At 41.7% G+C, this 18,533-nt stretch overlaps 2 protein-coding genes and 2 pseudogenes across 2 annotated transcripts; 2 read left to right on the top strand and 2 right to left on the bottom strand.

The window, feature by feature from the left end:
• Positions 1-872: 872 nt before the first annotated feature.
• Positions 873-8,442, bottom strand: LOC139296176 (immunoglobulin lambda-1 light chain-like). The gene is made up of 7 exons (XM_070918512.1): positions 8,376-8,442; positions 7,978-8,283; positions 6,144-6,149; positions 4,619-4,666; positions 2,337-2,645; positions 2,146-2,220; positions 873-1,401 (listed from the first exon to the last, which is right to left on the bottom strand). The coding sequence occupies exons 1-7, from the start codon at positions 8,416-8,418 to the stop codon at positions 1,253-1,255; spliced, it is 936 nt and encodes a 311-aa protein (XP_070774613.1). The 5' UTR covers positions 8,419-8,442; the 3' UTR covers positions 873-1,252.
• Positions 5,478-6,232, top strand: LOC139296271 (uncharacterized; annotated as a pseudogene).
• Positions 8,443-11,469: 3,027 nt separating the features above from the next.
• Positions 11,470-17,637, bottom strand: LOC139296863 (immunoglobulin lambda-1 light chain-like). The gene is made up of 5 exons (XM_070919422.1): positions 17,580-17,637; positions 17,161-17,487; positions 13,821-13,868; positions 11,859-12,338; positions 11,470-11,742 (listed from the first exon to the last, which is right to left on the bottom strand). Exons 1-5 carry the CDS (start codon positions 17,620-17,622, stop codon positions 11,576-11,578), a joined length of 1,065 nt encoding a protein of 354 aa, XP_070775523.1. The 5' UTR covers positions 17,623-17,637; the 3' UTR covers positions 11,470-11,575.
• Positions 14,673-15,337, top strand: LOC139296270 (uncharacterized; annotated as a pseudogene).
• Positions 17,638-18,533: the final 896 nt, after the last annotated feature.

The following is an 18,533-nucleotide window of genomic DNA, read 5'->3' as shown; positions in this document are numbered from 1 at the left end:
ATAAAATATCAGAATGCCGTGACAAATGCTCATTAAAACTCCTCTGAGCTGCATGTGATGTCTTCAAATTGTTTTATCTGACCAACTCAAAATTATATTCAGTCTGTTATTATATATAGCAAAGAAAAGCTTCAACTTAGGGCTGCAACTAACAATTAGTTTTGTTATCAGTTAATCTGCTGATTATTTTCTCCATTAACTGTTTGGTCTTGAAACAATCAGAAAACAGAGAAAAATGCCGTCACAATACCCTTCAGTCCGAGATGATCCAAGAAGCTTTCAAATCAAAGTTACAAAGTGCTTCACTGTAAAAACAGATAAAAGTAAACCGATCCATTTCATCTTGATAAAGCTGTAACAGTTATTTCAGTGGTTCAGAAATAATAAACACACACATCATTTTGCCAACATTCAAACTTCAGCCCGACTGATGGAGCCGCCGTGTGATCATTTTATAGCAGTTGTAGCTTCAAAGCAGCTCACTCTGCTGTTTGTTCATGTGTGTAAACAACAGAGTCATCAGCGTAGAGTTTTACATCCACACTGACACAATTATAAAAGGGGGTCAGCACTGAACCTGGTGGCACACCCACACCTACTGACTTGTATATAATAGCTATATGTTTCTGTTTGCTTGTCTTTGTTTAGCTCTGTTGTCCTTCTTTAGCTGTATGCTTATATTCATATCTTCCTGTACATTTGTTGTTGCCGCTGTCTGAAAGTATATTGAGAGCTACTTAAAACCAGAGTCACATTACTTGTAGGTGTCAACATACATGAAGCCAATGAAGTGGATTCTGTCTCTGATTATTTGCTATGATGCCAAAGTGAAATCCATCAAAACAAGGAGGTTTCTAAAACACAGATTCTGTGATTTTTCAGTTTATTGAGAATGTTACACTGAAATAATCTGACAAACCTGCCACACTCTGCATAATGTCTTAAAAAGAAACACGAGAACAGAAGAAGTATTACAAACAATAAAATATCCAGCAGACAGCTAATGATTCAGCTTCATGTTCTGTTATTACACAAGTCACAATTAAAAGTGGAACTAGACTAGAGCATCAAAATAACACAATACCACAGAATTAAACAAAGTAACTGCAAATATACGTGGTTATATAAGTATTGACTGTATCTAATCTAAAAATATTAATTTCATATTTTTGACATTTGTGACTGCTGATCAAAGCGATCAATGAGATGAACTGATGAGGTGTGATGGTGAGAAAAGGCGAGCAGAACACAGTCAGTCAGCATGTGTGCAGTCGGTGGACGGTCCCTTGTTTCTGAGGATCCTCAGCAGAGAGAGTCCACAGCAGTACACCAGACTCTTCACTATCAGCACTGTGTACAGCAAGCAGAGCAGCTTCACCCTGCACTGAGACTGGAAGGACACTGACAGACAGACAGACAGACAGACAGACAGGTCATTCTTCTCTCCACACTGTTTCAGTCTTTTCAACTGTGCAACTTTCATCAGAATATCATCAGATCTTATTCAGCATAACTTGGACTTTTCCAGACGGGACAACCAGCTCTACATGAAGACAGCGGTCGGCTGCAACCTGAACGAAAGCTCAAAGCTTATTAAATACAACAAGTCAGGGCCCGACCGAGCTTTGTAGGGGCCCTAAACGGGATCTGATTTCCTGATTTTTCAAGTTAAGAGCTACAATTAACTTTGTGATTCACAATTTATGACAATTAAAGTCACTCAAGGATCAAATGAAGAGTCCAGATATAGAAACACGAGTTATTATGAGTTGGATTCATCGATTTTTGTTGCAGTGACGATTCTCAGTGGGTTCACAACTTCCAGAGACGCCTTTCACTTTACACAGAGTCATTACGTTCATTCTTAATGTAGAAATATTTACAATGGAGCTTCGAGATATAGTCCCCAAACTTTTTATAGCACCCTCAAAGCCCCAAATTTAGTATAGCGCCTCTAAACGTGTCAGATTGTGAAGTGAAAGCTCTCTCATTGGGATTAGTTGTGTTGCTGGACGCTCTAACAGAATCAGGCAGCGTATGTTTACATCTTTCAATGATGAGCAGAAAGTGAACAGACTGATACGCAGCCCTAACTGCAGCAGAACATGGCAGCTGTCCATGCAGAGAGGCAGCAGGCGATCTTACAGTCAGCTTGCTGCAGAGCTGGCAGGACTGCTGACTCTCTCTCTGGAGGACAGGAGGCTGCTGCAGCTGGAAGCTCTGAAACAGAAAAGGAGTGAAAAAGAAAGGTCAGTCCTCTGCTCCTCTGCTGTCTTTGACAGCGTCTCCACATGAAGCTGAATCACTGCTGAACACAGTCACCAAGCCTTCATTACCTTGTTCTGTTGGGGCCTCCACTGTGCGCCCCTCGTGCTGGACGTAGCAGCGGTATTTATACGTGCTGTTCTCTCTCTGATGGATCAGCAAGATGGCGGCGGTGCGTCCCGACTCTCTGAGCTCCAGCTGCTCTCCCTCAGCAGGGGGCAGCTCCACCTGAGAACCGTTCTCCTTTCGTCTTTTCCAGGAGAACCGGACCAGTGGAGGAAACATGGCTGAGGCCAGACACAGCAGGGAGCTCTTCCCCTCCAGGTGGGCTCTGGATGCTGCTGGGTACACGCTCACCACGGGCTCCACTACCGGCTCATCTGCAGTTTGACGGCAACAACAAGCAGCACAGACACGCATTCACACAGTCAACAGCTGCAGCTACAGCACTGCACTGCATTCAGTCTGATCCTGGAGACCACATGGACTCTGATCACTAAACTGCTCATCAATACAGCACAAAGTCCGCTACATGTACTGGCTTCACCTTCACATCAAACACAACTATCACGTCAAGTCATCATATGTCACAGGTGAAAGTCAAAACCTGACTTGACAATTCTTTTCAATGTGTAACGTCCATTCTTAGTTGTTAATAATATTACAACAATCTTCCTACTAATAATGTCCTAAAATATTGAATCTCTTGTTAACGTCAGTGCAAATGTTGCCTTCATAGAAAGGAAAAGAGTTTCCTTCTTTATGGTTAAACTTATTATTATGGTTAATATTATTATTTTGGGTTCTTTTTAGAAGATTGGAGTCTTCCGATAACGTATTCATCAAAAATAAAGTCCCTCCCACCCGCATATTTTAATGTTCCCGGTCAGAATAAAAACACCAAGAAAGTTGGATTTCTGTTGACCAGTTAGGTGAAAAACTTCCAACATTTACGTGAGAAAAGTTGTATTGGAATATTCATGATGTAAAAATAATTTTCATGTTCTGGACTCTCGTTGTGGCTGCAACCTCAGGAAGAAGTCACTTGTAAAACAGACAGCTGTCTCATTTTCTGCACTCTTTGTGTAAAACATACAATATGTTTGTATGAATACATGTTATTGTCTTCATGTTGTTCCTTACTTCCACCCTTTTCCACTCCATACTTAACAAAATGCTGCTCAGGAATATAGATGAAAATAAAACAGGTCTTTCAGCCTCATCAGTGACGCTTCTTTAGAGCTTCGTGCACACGCTGATATTTTCAAAGAAGTGATCTTGATTTAAAGGTGTTAAATAATCACATTTGTTTTCGCTCTGCTTCCTGAAAGTATGTTCTCACCACAAACTGCAGCATTATACAAACTTCAGCTCCTCATTGGATTCACCACAAACATGTCATCAGATATTACAAACAATACAAATTAAAAGGTTTAGAAATGGGAGCAGCGGAGCGTTAATATATATAAAATACAAATGTCAAATACAAATGGTGACAGTGTGTATAATGTGTTGTATTATACTTTTATCACCATATACTCCACATATATATACGTCCATGTATATGTATATACATATATAAATATATATATTACAACATTCATTAAAATACAAGTATATCTGCATGTTTGTATAGTGACAAATAAATGACATTAATATTTACTATTAGATATTTGAAATGATGTTAAGTATCTTACACTATTAAGATTTGTAGTAAGCGTGTATTAAAATGTTTGTGTGTGTGTGTGTGTGTGTGTGTGTGTGTGTGTGTGCTTTCATCCATCATCATTTATTATCTGATACAAATATATAAATGAGTGTAAATTAATTCAGTTTATTGTAAAATGATTAATGCATTAATATGTCTTGTGCTAAAAACATATTTCCCATCGTATGAAATATAATTATCATAACATTCATGTTACCAGTTAAAAGTATGCAGTATATTTATTATCCTATACAATAGACAATATTTATCACTATATGCGTTTCAAAATACATTTGTAAACATATAATAAAATAGATTTCACATCACAGATCATCTTGTTTTTAAAAAAATATTATGAAGAGTTGAAGAGAAAAATCTTTACACTTTGTAATATTAACAATATCAGACTTTTTTTAGCTATGAAATTACAAATTTTTTTATGTGATGCAGAAATAAAGACTAAGTTGAGTAGTGCAGTGAGATTTTAACATCCTTTTTGATGTAACAACAGCTGCATGGCTGCAAGAACTCTCGACTAATTATGAACAAACTAACATGTGAAGCCTGAAGCAGCAGAAACTCATTAAAACACATTTTCAACTTGTTCAATAAAACAACTGAAGGAAAATGAATGTTTGTTCTTACCTGTTACATACAGTTTAGTTCCAGAGCCAAAGATCAAGTAAACATATCCTCCCACAGTGAAACAGACTGATACAGAAACCTGCTGCTGAATGTGTCAGCTGAGGTGAACGAGTCCAAATGATGAACCAGTATCATATTTCAGCTCTAATGTTCACATCAACATGACTGTCTCTTCTTTTATTGTCTTTTTAGACACACTAGCAGTGTTGCTCTGTGGACGGATGTCTGTCGCTCCACTACTTTAGTCCAGATGGATTGGACCTGGACCAAAGGACGGATGGATGGATTGAAGTGAAGCTTTGTACAGACATTCTTGGTCCCCAGAGGATTAACTTCATTCATTCACTTTGTTGACTTTCCATCTAGCGCCACCAGCAAGTCGATGTTTTAGGTTCAGACTGAAGTATCTCAACTATTGGATGGATGACCATTTAGTTTGGTTCAGACCTTCATGGTCCCCTCAGGATGAACTGTACAGTGCATCCGGAAAGTATTCATACATTTTGTTATGTTACAGCCTTATTCCAAAATGGTTTAAATTCTTTTTTTTCTCAACAGTCTACAAACAATACCCCATAATGACAAAGTGAAAAATGTTTTTTAGACAATTTTGCAAATTTATTCAAAATAAAACACTCAAATATCGCATGTACATAAGTATTCACACCCTTTGCTATGAAGCTCAAAATTGAGCTCAGGTGCATCCTGTTTCCACTGATCATCCTTGAAATGTTTCTACAACTTGATTGGAGTCCACCTGTGGTGAATTCAATTGATTGGACATGATTTGGAAAGGCACACACCTGTCCTCTATATAAGGTCCCACAGTTGACAGTGCATGTCAGAGCACAAACCAAGCATGAAGTCAAAGGAATTGTCTGTAGACCTCCGAGACAGGATTGTCTCGAGGCACAGATCTGGGGAAGGGTACAGAAAACTTTCTGCAGCATTGAAGGTCCCAAAGAGCGCAGTGGCCTCCATCATCCGTAAGTGGAAGAAGTTTGGATCCACCAGGACTCTTCCTAGAGCTGGCCGCCCGGCCAAAATGAGCAATCGGGGGAGAAGGGCCTTGGTCAGGGAGGCGACCAAGAACCCGATGGTCACTCTGACAGAGCTCCAGCGTTCCTCTGTGGAGATGGGAGAACCTTCCAGAAGGACAACCATCTCTGCAGCACTCCACCAATCAGGCCTTTATGGTAGAGTGGCCAGACGGAAGCCCCTCCTCAGTACAAAGAACATGACAGCCCGCTTGGAGTTTGCCAATAGGCACCTGAAGGACTCTCAGACCATGAGAAACAAAATTCTCTGGTCTGATGAAACCAAGATTGAACTCTTTGGTCTGAATGTCAAGCGTCATGTCTGGAGGAAACCAGGCACCGCTCATCACCTGTCCAATACCGTCCCTACAGTGAAGCATGGTGGTGGCAGCATCAGGCTGTGGGGATGTTTTTCAGCGGCAGGAACTGGGAGACCAGTCAGGATCGAGGGAAAGATGAATGCAGCAAAGTACAGAGAGATCCTTGACGAAAACCTGCTCCAGAGCGCTCTGGACCTCAGACTGGGGCGAAGGTTCACCTTCCAACAGGACAACCACCCTAAGCACACAGCCAAGATGACAAAGGAGTGGCTTCGGGACAAGTCTCTGAATGTCCTCGAGTGGCCCGGCCAGAGCCGGACTTGAACCCCATTGAACATCTCTGGAAAGACCTGAAAATAGCTGTGCACCGACGCTCCCCATCCAACCTCATCGAGCTTGAGAGGATGTGCAAAGAAGAATGGGAGAAACTCCCCAAATCCAGGTGTGCCAAGCTTGTAGCATCATAGAAGAAGACTGGAGGCTGTAATCGCTGCCAAAGGTGCTTCAACAAAGTATTGAGTAAAAGGTACATAAATATTTACAAAAGGTGTGAATACTTATGTACATGCGATATGTGAGTGTTGTATTTTTAATAAATTTGCAAAATTGTCTAAAAAACATTTTTCATTTTGTATTATTGTGTGTAAAATTTTGAGAAATAAAAAGAATTTAATCCATTTTGGAATAAGGCTGTAACATCGTCCTGGAAGAGGGATCCCTCCTCTGTTGCTCGTCCTGAGGTTTCTTCCTTCAACTGTTTTTTGGGGGTTTTGTCCTGATCTGAATCGAGGCTCTGGGGATAGAGGGTGTCGTACGCTGTACGGACCGTAAAGCCCCTTGACGCAAATGTGTGATTTGTGATATTGGACTATAAACATAAAACGGACTTGACATTCCCATCGGCCTCAGCTGAACTTTGTGTTCAGTGCTAATGAGCAAATGTTAGCATGCTAACACGTTGCTAACTAAGATGTTGAACACGGTGAACACGATACCTGTATTAACATGTTACCTGTGTGGCCGTGTTTGTTTGTTTGTTGGTTTGTTCATCGCATCAGTTTGTGTAACTGGGAAACCTCCTGGTCCTCCCAGTGACCAGTCCGCCCTCGATGACACAAAGTCATCTCACCCTTTGTTGATATAAAAACATTGATTTGTGCAAAGTCTTTCATTCTCTGGGGAGCGTTCAAGTTCTCACTGAGTTTATTCAAAATCAAGTGTTGGTGTAGTAACTTTTGTCCTGATGGTGGCGCTAGAGGAAAGGTCAAGAGGTCACCATAAATGTTAGGATTCATCCTCTGGGAACCAACAACATCCGCAGGACATTTATGGACAAATGTGGCAACAAAATCAGCATCCTAATGACCCGCTGCTCGAAGGGCAAAATCCTGAGCTGACGTGTGTCCAAGATTTGTCTTTTAAAACGTCATAAAGGGAAATGATCTGGTGAAATCTACTGAAAGGTGTCCAACAACAAGTGCTGCTGGAAGTGTTTTCTTTAAGAGCACATTAGTGTTGTGAGGGAGGAATGGACTTTATTCCAGCAGCAGAACAAAGCAGAGGATTTTAATCTTCATCTGGAACAACAAAGTTTGTTGTTGTATTAGACAACATTTGACTGAAGTTTCACTTTTGAAAAATAAAAGGTGTGTGTTGTTTTACGCTTTCATCTGGACGATGTTCTTATTCAGTTTCTGCTTTTATTGTTTTCTCTTGATCTTGTTCCATCATGGTGCGTCTGTGTTGCTAGTTTGTCCTCACTGTGAGGAACAACAATAAACCTGCTGGAATATCTGATACAAATATAAATGAATATAATATGAAATAAAGCCCTCAGCTCAGTACGTCTGTGACTCTGGCTGAGATGGAGGTGAAATATGTGGACCTGGGCTGTGGTTTCCTGCTCTCTTCCTGTCACAAACACTGTTTGACATCTGTTCATCTGTTGGTTTTTGTTCAGGCTGCAGGGATCATTTCTCACTGTGGAGATCAACCTTCACACAGCTGCAGTAGTAGGTGGCTGAATGAGAGAGTTTAACCTTCTGGATCTCCAACTCACAGCCGTTCTGTTTATTCACAGCTGAGAAATCATCTTTCTGAGGATGATTGTAGCCTGAATATATGTCACCATCACTCTTATCAATAAACAGAATCCTTGTGAATGTTTCTGTGTCTTTCTTCTGGTACCAGAATATATAATTATAGTCACACCGGTCAGTGCCTTCACAGCTGAAGGAGACTTTGTCACCAACTCTCCTGGTCAATGTTAAATCACGCTGAATCAGCTCTGCTGCCATGGCAACCAGCGCTGCAGAGAGACAGACAGACAGATGAAGGTCAGTGTGCCAGTGTTTGTTAAAGGTTGACTTTGTCGCCTCCTGATTGGCTGGAAACACTCACCTGAACACAGACAGCACAGAGCAGCAGCTGGGAGGAAAAGCATTGTGTGCAGCGGTGTTTCCTCTGGTGAACCTGGGGAGAAGTGGCGCTCTGATGCAGCCGAGGCCAAACGAGGACGAGCCGTGAGATCAGACGGGGGCCACGTGGTTTCCAACAGGTCCTCAGACCTCCCATCAGCCCCTGCGGCGGACAGATAAGGCCGCTGTGTGGTTTTCCGCTAAGTCGGCGGTTTCAAAGGGGAGGGGAGGCGGAGCCGAGGAGCAACTGGCGGCGTGGTTACCATGGAGATGGAGGACTGCATCCTGTCTGCTGCTGCTGCACATCACTGACACGTCACTGTTTGTACACAGGTGTTAACGTGACAACAGAGCTCATTCTGCTTTCATTGCAGTTCATCACCTCTACTGAAGTATTTCAGATCACTACAGGTACATTAGAAAGAAGGAGAATGACCAGCTGGGATGATTTTAACAGTGAAAAGGATCAATTCAAGGCAGGAACATATAGTTGTATATCTCAAACTGAGACCTTCGTTCTCCAATATTCAGTTTGTGTTCGATCTTCAAATGTCTGTTGTTGAAAAAGAAGATGAAGGTTACTGTCAGCCAGCGGAGGGGATTCATTGATCATTTACACTATTTATCTTTCTCTTATGATCATTATCTTGAAGTTGTTTGGAAATGATTCTTTTTTCCCAACAAACACAAAGTTGGATTTGTAAAGTGTTCTACACACAGAACAAAAGCGTGGCTGATCAACCAGTTGCGGACCTGAGCAGCTCGGTGGAAACTTGCGTTGTCCCAGATGACAATGTACCTGGGCATCTATCTGCTCCGGTTGAACGATCACGTTGTGTTGTGCGTCCAGGAATGTGATGAGACGCTCAGTGTGGATGAACTCACTCTGTCGGCGTTTTGGAAGATGTCACTGATTTCTAGGATTTGACTTTGTATTTGCTTTAGTTTCACGGTGTTGTTTTCTAGAACCGTGTTGATGAAGACGTTCCCTTCCAACTTGTGGTGGTAATCTTTCAGTTCTGCAAAGGCTACAAATCAAGTCAAATACTGGAGATACTGGAAATACTGTGTAGGTATGAATACAGTTCCCAGTCTCATACATACACGAAACATACTCTCTGTCTACTGGCAATGCTGTACTACAGTAATCATTGAGTACTGTATTGATATGCAGTACTACAACACTGTACTAAGAGTAGATTTCTTGAACCTGCACAAGTTTGATCGTACTCTCTGCCCAGCCTCCCTCATTGTTAGACCATGGTGGCCCGAATCTCATCAGAGATTATGGCTGTCCTTGGTCTTACTCTTCCCTGTTCTCCTCCTCCTCCTCCTCCTCCTCTTCCTCTCACTCCTCTTGCTATGCCTCACCTGTGGCCCTTTAATTGCTAAACATCTGATTGCTATTTGAACAATTGTGCAACATGTGTTAAGTTTCACATTTTGAATGTCAGTGTGTTCCATGTGAACACGAGAGATTTTATTCATGAAGATTGTTCCAGATGTAGAGAACTGGATGTAGTGTTCTCAGTGGACCCGAGTGTAAAGCAGGAAATGTGCTTGTATTTGATCAGAATTGGTTCAGGGGGTTGGTACATGAGTGACAGGTTGTGGTCATTGTGTCTCAAGAACCAATGTTAGTGTGTAAACAACTGAGAAACAAACTGTAATACTGATACTGCTCCAACTCCTGAACTGCTGTTACTGTGGAGAACAGATCCTTCACTCTGCTGCCCTCTAGTGGCTGTAAGGACACACTGACTCACACACGAGGCCTCTACTACTGCTTCTGCTACTATTACTACTATTACCAGGCACTACTACTACAACTACTGTGGCTGCTGCTGCTTCTGCTGCTCCTAACAATACTAATAACTCTTCTACTTATGACTTGACTTGACTTTCATTATTAATTAACTGATTAATCGTTTATAAAATACCAGAATGCCGTGACAAATGCTCATTAAAACTCCTCTGAGCTGCATGTGATGTCTTCAAATTGTTTTATCTGACCAACTCAAAATTATATTCAGTCTGTTATTATATATAGCAAAGAAAAGCTTCAACTTAGGGCTGCAACTAACAATTAGTTTTGTTATCAGTTAATCTGCTGATTATTTTCTCCATTAACTGTTTGGTCTTGAAACAATCAGAAAACAGAGAAAAATGCCGTCACAATACCCTTCAGTCCGAGATGATCCAAGAAGCTTTCAAATCAAAGTTACAAAGTGCTTCACTGTAAAAACAAATAAAAGTAAACCAATCCATTTCATCTTGATAAAGCTGTAACAGTTATTTCAGTGGTTCAGAAATAATAAACACACACATCATTTTGCCAACATTCAAACTTCAGCCCGACTGATGGAGCCGCCGTGTGATCATTTTATAGCAGTTGTAGCTTCAAAGCAGCTCGCTCTGCTGTTTGTTCATGTGTGTAAACAACAGAGTCATCAGCGTAGAGTTTTACATCCACACTGACACAATTATAAAAGGGGGTCAGCACTGAACCTGGTGGCACACCCACACCTACTGACTTGTATATAATAGCTATATGTTTCTGTTTGCTTGTCTTTGTTTAGCTCTGTTGTCCTTCTTTAGCTGTATGCTTATATTCATATCTTCCTGTACATTTGTTGTTGGCGCTGTCTGAAAGTATATTGAGAGCTACTTACAACCAGAGTCACATTACTTGTAGGTGTCAACATACATGAAGCCAATGAAGTGGATTCTGTCTCTGATTATTTGCTATGAAGCCAAAGTGAAATCCATGAAAACAAGGAGGTTTCTAAAACACAGACTCTGTGATTTTTCAGTTTATTGAGAATGTTACACTGAAATAATCTGACAAACCTGCCACACTCTGCATAATGTCTTAAAAAGAAACACGAGAACAGAAGAAGTATTACAAACAATAAAATATCCAGCAGACAGCTAATGATTCAGCTTCATGTTCTGTTATTACACAAGTCACAATTAAAAGTGGAACTAGACTAGAGCATCAAAATAACACAATACCACAGAATTAAACAAAGTAACTGCAAACATATATGGTTATATAAGTATTGACTGTATCTAATCTAAAAATATTAATTTCATATTTTTGACATTCATGACTGCTGATCAAAGCGATCAATGAGATGAACTGATGAGGTCTGATGGTGATAAAAGGCGAGCAGAACACAGTCAGTCAGCATGTGAGCAGTCGGTGGACGGTCCCTTGTTTCTGAGGATCCTCAGCAGAGAGAGTCCACAGCAGTACACCAGACTCTTCACTATCAGCACTGTGTACAGCACACAGAGCAGCTTCACCCTGCACTGAGACTGGAGAGAAGCTGCTGCAGCTGGAACCACTGAAACAGAAAAGGAGTGAAAAGGAAAGGTCAGTCCTCTGCTCCTCTGCTGTCTTTGACAGCATCTCCACATGAAGCTGAATCACTGCTGAACACAGTCACCAAGCCTTCATTACCTTGTTCTGTTGGGGCCTCCACTGTGCCCCTCTCGTGCTGGCCTTGTTCTGTTTGGGCCACCACTGTTTGGGCCTCCACTGTGCCCCTCTCGTGCTGGCCTTGTTCTGTTTGGGCCACCACTGTTTGGGCCTCCACTGTGCCCCCCTCGTGTTGGCCTTGTTCTGTTTGGGCCTCCACTATTTGGGCCTCCACTGTGCCCCCCTCGTGTTGGACGGAGCAGCGGTATTTATACGTGGAGAGAGCGTCCAGATCAATCACTCTGATGGCGGCGGTGCATCTCGACTCTCTGAGCTCCAGCTGCTCTCCCTCAGCAGGGGGCAGCACCTCCTGAGGACCATTCTCCTTTCGTCTTCTCCAGGAGAACCGGACCAGAGGAGGAAACATGGCTGAGGCCAGACACAGCAGGGAGCTCTTCCCCTCCAGGTGGGCTCTGGATGCTGCTGGGTACACGCTCACCACGGGCTCCACTACCGGCTCATCTGCAGTTTGACGGCAACAACAAGCAGCACAGACACGCATTCACACAGTCAACAGCTGCAGCTACAGCACTGCACTGCATTCAGTCTGATCCTGGAGACCACATGGACTCTGATCACTAAACTGCTCATCAATACAGCACAAAGTCCGCTACATGTACTGGCTTCATCTATATATGTAGTACAAAATAATTTTAATATAATCATGAAATGTGTCCCTTTAACATTGAATCGTTGTCTGTATTAATGTTAATTTACATATTATAATAAAGGTCATATTTACCTTCACATGAAATGCAATTGTCATTTTCAAGATAACAACATGTATAACACATTCTATATTGAACACCATATACTTTACACTAACCACTAACAAACCACTGCATCAGTAATTTCACATTTTTTACTTTTTTAATTTTCATATATAACACAGTTAACACAATATGTTCAGATATATGACAGAAAGACTCACTAAAAGTCATATAAAACAATAATACTGAATACATTATAATTTAATATAATATTATTCCCATGTTAGGGTTAATATACATTTTATAAAGAATTACAAATTTTCCCTTCATTTAAATTTTAATTGTCATTTCAATGATTGCATTATGTAAAGTGTAATATAGATTTATGATCATATATTTTACTCTAACCACTAAAAAAGAAATCAATACAACAGTAATTTGCTTTTATTACATGTCAAATATGAATAAAGACAGCTATATAATATAAAATAAAATGTTATTGATGGAAAAGTCACATATAAAATAATATACTATCATAATGTTGGGTTGAAATTGCAATATCTGCAGTTTCTAATTCATAATATTTTCCACCAGATTATTTCCAAGACATGTTTGTGTTGAAATGAATGTTAAGCATCATATATTATTTATATTTATATTAAAATACAAATATGCAGTATGTGTGTGAGTGTGTCTGTGTGTGTCATCAAATATCATCCTACATCATATATAGAAATGTATAAATTAAAATGCATGATATCTATTTATTGTAGTATCATGTTCAGTGTCTGTTTAACTGTCATGAAGTACATTTTACAATTTAAAAAGTATTTATTAATTATCCTATATACTCTATTTAAAGTTAAATGGGTAAATGCTTGTCAAAATACATTTACTGACATATATTGAATTATGTTTAATATCATATATTATGTTATTTTCAAAAAACAAAAGAAGGCGCTGAATTATATCAGATACTGTAACTGTAACTTTGTCAATATGATACGTTTTCTATATGAATCTGTTTTATGTGATGCAGAAATAAAGACTAAGTTGAGTAGTGCAGTGAGATTTTAACATCCTTTTTGATGTAACAACAGCCGCATGGCTGCAAGAACTCTCGACTAATTATCAACAAACTAACATGTGAAGCCTGAAGCAGCAGAAACTCATTAAAACACATTTTCAACTTCTTCAATAAAACAACTGAAGGAAAATGAATGTTTGTTCTTACCTGTTACATACAGTTTAGTTCCAGAGCCAAAGATCAAGTAAACATATCCTCCCACAGTGAAACAGACTGATACAGAAACCTGCTGCTGAATGTGTCAGCTGAGGTGAACGAGTCCAAGTGATGAACCAGTATCATATTTCAGCTCTAATGTTCACATCAACATGACTGTCTCTTCTTTTATTGTCTTTTTAGACACACTAGCAGTGTTGCTCTATGGACGGATGTCTGTCGCTCCACTACTTTAGTCCAGATGGATTTGACCTGGACCAAAGGACGGATGGATGGATTGACGTGAAGCTTTGTACAGACATTCTTGGTCCCCAGAGGATTAACTTCATTCATTCACTTTGTTGACTTTCCATCTAGCGCCACCAGCAGGTCGATGTTTTAGGTTCAGACTGAAATATCTCAACTATTGGATGGATGACCATTTAGTTTGGTTCAGACCTTCATGGTCCCCTCAGGATGAACTGTACAGTGCATCCGGAAAGTATTCATACATTTTGTTATGTTACAGCCTTATTCCAAAATGGTTTAAATTCTTTTTCAGTCTACAAACAATACCCCATAATGACAAAGTGAAAAATTATTTTTAGACAATTTTGCAAATGTATTAAAAATAAAACACTCAAATATCGCATGTACATAAGTATTCACACCCTTTGCTATGAAGCTCAAAATTGAGCTCAGGTGCATCCTGTTTCCACTGATCATCCTTGAAATGTTTCTACAACTTGATTGGAGTCCACCTGTGGTGAATTCAATTGATTGGACATGATTTGGAAAGGCACACACCTGTCCTCTATATAAGGTCCCACAGTTGACAGTGCATGTCAGAGCACAAACCAAGCCATGAAGTCAAAGGAATTGTCTGTAGATCTCCGAGACAGGATTGTATCGAGGCACAGATCTGGGGAGGGGTTCAGAAAAACCTCTGCAGCATTGAAGGTCCCAAAGAGCACAGTGGTCTCCATCATTCGTAAATGGAAGAAGTTTGGATCCACCAGGACTCTTCCTAGAGCTGGCCGCCCGGCCAAAATGAGCAATCGGGGGAGAAGGGCCTTGGTCAGGGAGGTGACCAAGAACCCGATGGTCACTCTGACAGAGCTCCAGCGTTCCTCTGTGGAGAGAGGAGAACCTTCCAGAAGGACAACCATCTCTGCAGCACTCCACCAATCAGGCCTTTATGGTAGAGTGGCCAGACGGAAGCCCCTCCTCAGTACAAAGAACATGACAGCCCGCTTGGAGTTTGCCAATAGGCACCTGAAGGACTCTCAGACCATGAGAAACAAAATTCTCTGGTCTGATGAAACCAAGATTGAACTCTTTGGTCTGAATGTGAAGCGGCATGTCTGGAGGAAACCAGGCACCGCTCATCACCTGGCCAATACCATCCCAACAGTGAAGCATGGTGGTGGCAGCATCAGGCTGTGGGGATGTTTTTCAGCCGCAGGAACTGGGAGACCAGTCAGGATCGAGGGAAAGATGAATGCAGCAAAGTACAGAGAGATCCTTGACGAAAACCTGCTCCAGAGCGCTCTGGACCTCAGACTGGGGCGACGGTTCACCTTCCAACAGGACAACCACCCTAAGCACACAGCCAAGATGACAAAGGAGTGGCTTCGGGACAAGTCTCTGAATGTCCTCGAGTGGCCCGGCCAGAGCCGGACTTGAACCCCATTGAACATCTCTGGAAAGACCTGAAAATAGCTGTGCACCGACGCTCCCCATCCAACCTCATCGAGCTTGAGAGGATGTGCAAAGAAGAATGGGAGAAACTCCCCAAATCCAGGTGTGCCAAGCTTGTAGCATCATACAAGAAGACTGGAGGCTGTAATCGCTGCCAAAGGTGCTTCAACAAAGTATTGAGTAAAAGGTACATAAATATTTACAAAAGGTGTGAATACTTATGTACATGCGATATGTGAGTGTTTTATTTCTAATAAATTTGCAAAATTGTCTAAAAAACATTTCGTCATTTTGTATTATTGTGTGTAAAATTTTGAGAAATAAAAAGAATTTAATCCATTTTGGAATAAGGCTGTAACATCGTCCTGGAAGAGGGATCCCTCCTCTGTTGCTCGTCCTGAGGTTTCTTCCTTCAACTGTTTTTTGGGGGTTTTGTCCTGATCTGAATCGAGGCTCTGGGGACAGAGGGTGTCGTACGCTGTACGGACCGCAAAGCCCCTTGAGGCAAATGTGTGATTTGTGATATTGGACTATAAACATAAAACGGACTTGACATTCCCATCGGCCTCAGCTGAACTTTGTGTTCAGTGCTAATGAGCAAATGTTAGCATGCTAACACGTTGCTAACTAAGATGTTGAACACGGTGAACACGATACCTGTATTAACATGTTACCTGTGTGGCCGTGTTTGTTTGTTGGTTGGTTTGTTCATCGCATCAGTTTGTGTAACAGCCACTGGGAAACCTCCTGGTCCTCCCAGTGACCAGTCCGCCCTCGATGACACAAAGTCATCTCACCCTTTGTTGATATAAAAACATTGATTTGTGCAAAGTCTTTCATTCTCCGGGGAGCATTCAAGTTCTCACTGAGTTTATTCAAAATCAAGTGTTGGTGTAGAGAAACTTTTGTCCTGATGGTGGCGCTAGAGGAACGGTCAACAGGTCACCATAAATGTTAGGATTCATCCTCTGGGAACCAACAACATCCGCAGGACATTTATGGACAAATGTGGCAACAAAATCAGCATCCTAATGACCCGCTGCTCGAAGGGCAAAATCCTGAGCTGACGTGTGTCCAAGATTTGTCTTTTAAAACGTCATAAAGGGAAATGATCTGGTGAAATCTACTGAAAGGTGTCCAACAACAAGTGCTGCTGGAAGTGTTTTCTTTAAGAGCACATTAGTGTTGTGAGGGAGGAATGGACTTTATTCCAGCAGCAGAACAAAGCAGAGGATTTTAATCTTCATCTGGAACAACAAAGTTTGTTGTTGTATTAGACAACATTTGACTGAAGTTTCACTTTTGAAAAATAAAAGGTGTGTGTTGTTTTACGCTTTCATCTGGACGATGTTCTTATTCAGTTTCTGCTTTTATTGTTTTCTCTTGATCTTGTTCCATCATGGTGCGTCTGTGTTGCTAGTTTGTCCTCACTGTGAGGAACAACAATAAACCTGCTGGAATATCTGATACAAATATAAATGAATATAATATGAAATAAAGCCCTCAGCTCAGTACGTCTGTGACTCTGGCTGAGATGGAGGTGAAATATGTGGACCTGGGCTGTGGTTTCCTGCTCTCTTCCTGTCACAAACACTGTTTGACATCTGTTCATCTGTTGGTTTTTGTTCAGGCTGCAGGGATCATTTCTCACTGTGGAGATCATCCTTCCAACAGCTGCAGTAGTAGGTGGCTGAATGAGAGAGTTTAACCTTCTGGATCTCCAACTCAAAGCCGTTCTGTTTATTCACAGCTGAGAAATCATCTTTCTGAGGATGATTGTAGCCTGAATATATCTTACCATCACTCCTTCTGATATTAAGAATCCTTGTGAATGTTTCTGTGTCTTTCTTCTGGTACCAGAGTACATAAGTACTGTCACACTGGTCAGTGCCTCCACAGCTGAAGGAGACTTTGTCACCAACTCTCCTTGTCAATGTTAAATCACGCTGAATCAGCTCTGCTGCCATGGCAACCAGCGCTGCAGAGAGACAGACAGACAGATGAAGGTCAGTGTGCCAGTGTTTGTTAAAGGTTGACTTTGTCGCCTCCTGATTGGCTGGAAACACTCACCTGAACACAGACAGCACAGAGCAGCAGCTGGGAGGAAAAGCATTGTGTGCAGCGGTGTTTCCTCTGGTGAACCTGGGGAGAAGTGGCGCTCTGATGCAGCCGAGGCCAAACGAGGACGAGCCGTGAGATCAGACGGGGGCCACGTGGTTTCCAACAGGTCCTCAGACCTCCCATCAGCCCCTGCGGCGGACAGATAAGGCCGCCGTGTGGTTTTCCGCTGAGTTTCAAAGGGGAGGGGAGGCGGAGCCGAGGAGCAACGGACGGTTACCATGGAGATGGAGGACTGCATCCTGTCTGCTGCTGCTGCACATCACTGACACGTCACTATTTGTACACAGGTGTTAACGTGACAACAGAGCTCATTCTGCTTTCAAGTGTTCTACACACAGAACAAAAGCGTGGCTGATCAACCAGTTGCGGACCTGAGCAGCTCGGTGGAAACTTGCGTTGTCCCAGATGACAATGTGCCTGGGCATCTATCTGCTCCGGTTGAACGATCACGTTGTGTTGTGCGTCCAGGAATGTGATGAGACGCTCAGTGTGGATGACCTCACTCTGTCGGCGTTTTGGAATATGTCACTGATATCTAGGATTTGACTTTGTATTTGCTTTAGTTTCACGGTGTTGTTTTCTAGAACCGTGTTGACGAAGACGTTCCCTTCCAACTCGTGGTGGTAATCTTTCAGTTCTGCAAAGGCTACAAATCAAGTCAAATACTGGAGATACTGGAAATACTGTGTAGGTATGAATACAGTTCCCAGTCTCATACGTACACGAAACATACTCTCTGTCTACTGGCTGTACTACAGTAATCATTGAGTACTGTATTGATATGCAGTACTACAACACTGTACTAAGAGTAGATTTCTTGAACCTGCACAAGTTTGATCGTACTCTCTGCCCAGCCTCCCTCATTGTTAGACCATGGTGGCCCGAATCTCATCAGAGATTATG

This window comes from Enoplosus armatus, chromosome 14, assembly GCF_043641665.1.
Source record: "Enoplosus armatus isolate fEnoArm2 chromosome 14, fEnoArm2.hap1, whole genome shotgun sequence".
In the NCBI taxonomy this organism is placed as follows: domain Eukaryota; kingdom Metazoa; phylum Chordata; class Actinopteri; order Centrarchiformes; family Enoplosidae; genus Enoplosus; species Enoplosus armatus.
This window is presented reverse-complemented; position numbering and strand designations above follow the sequence as displayed.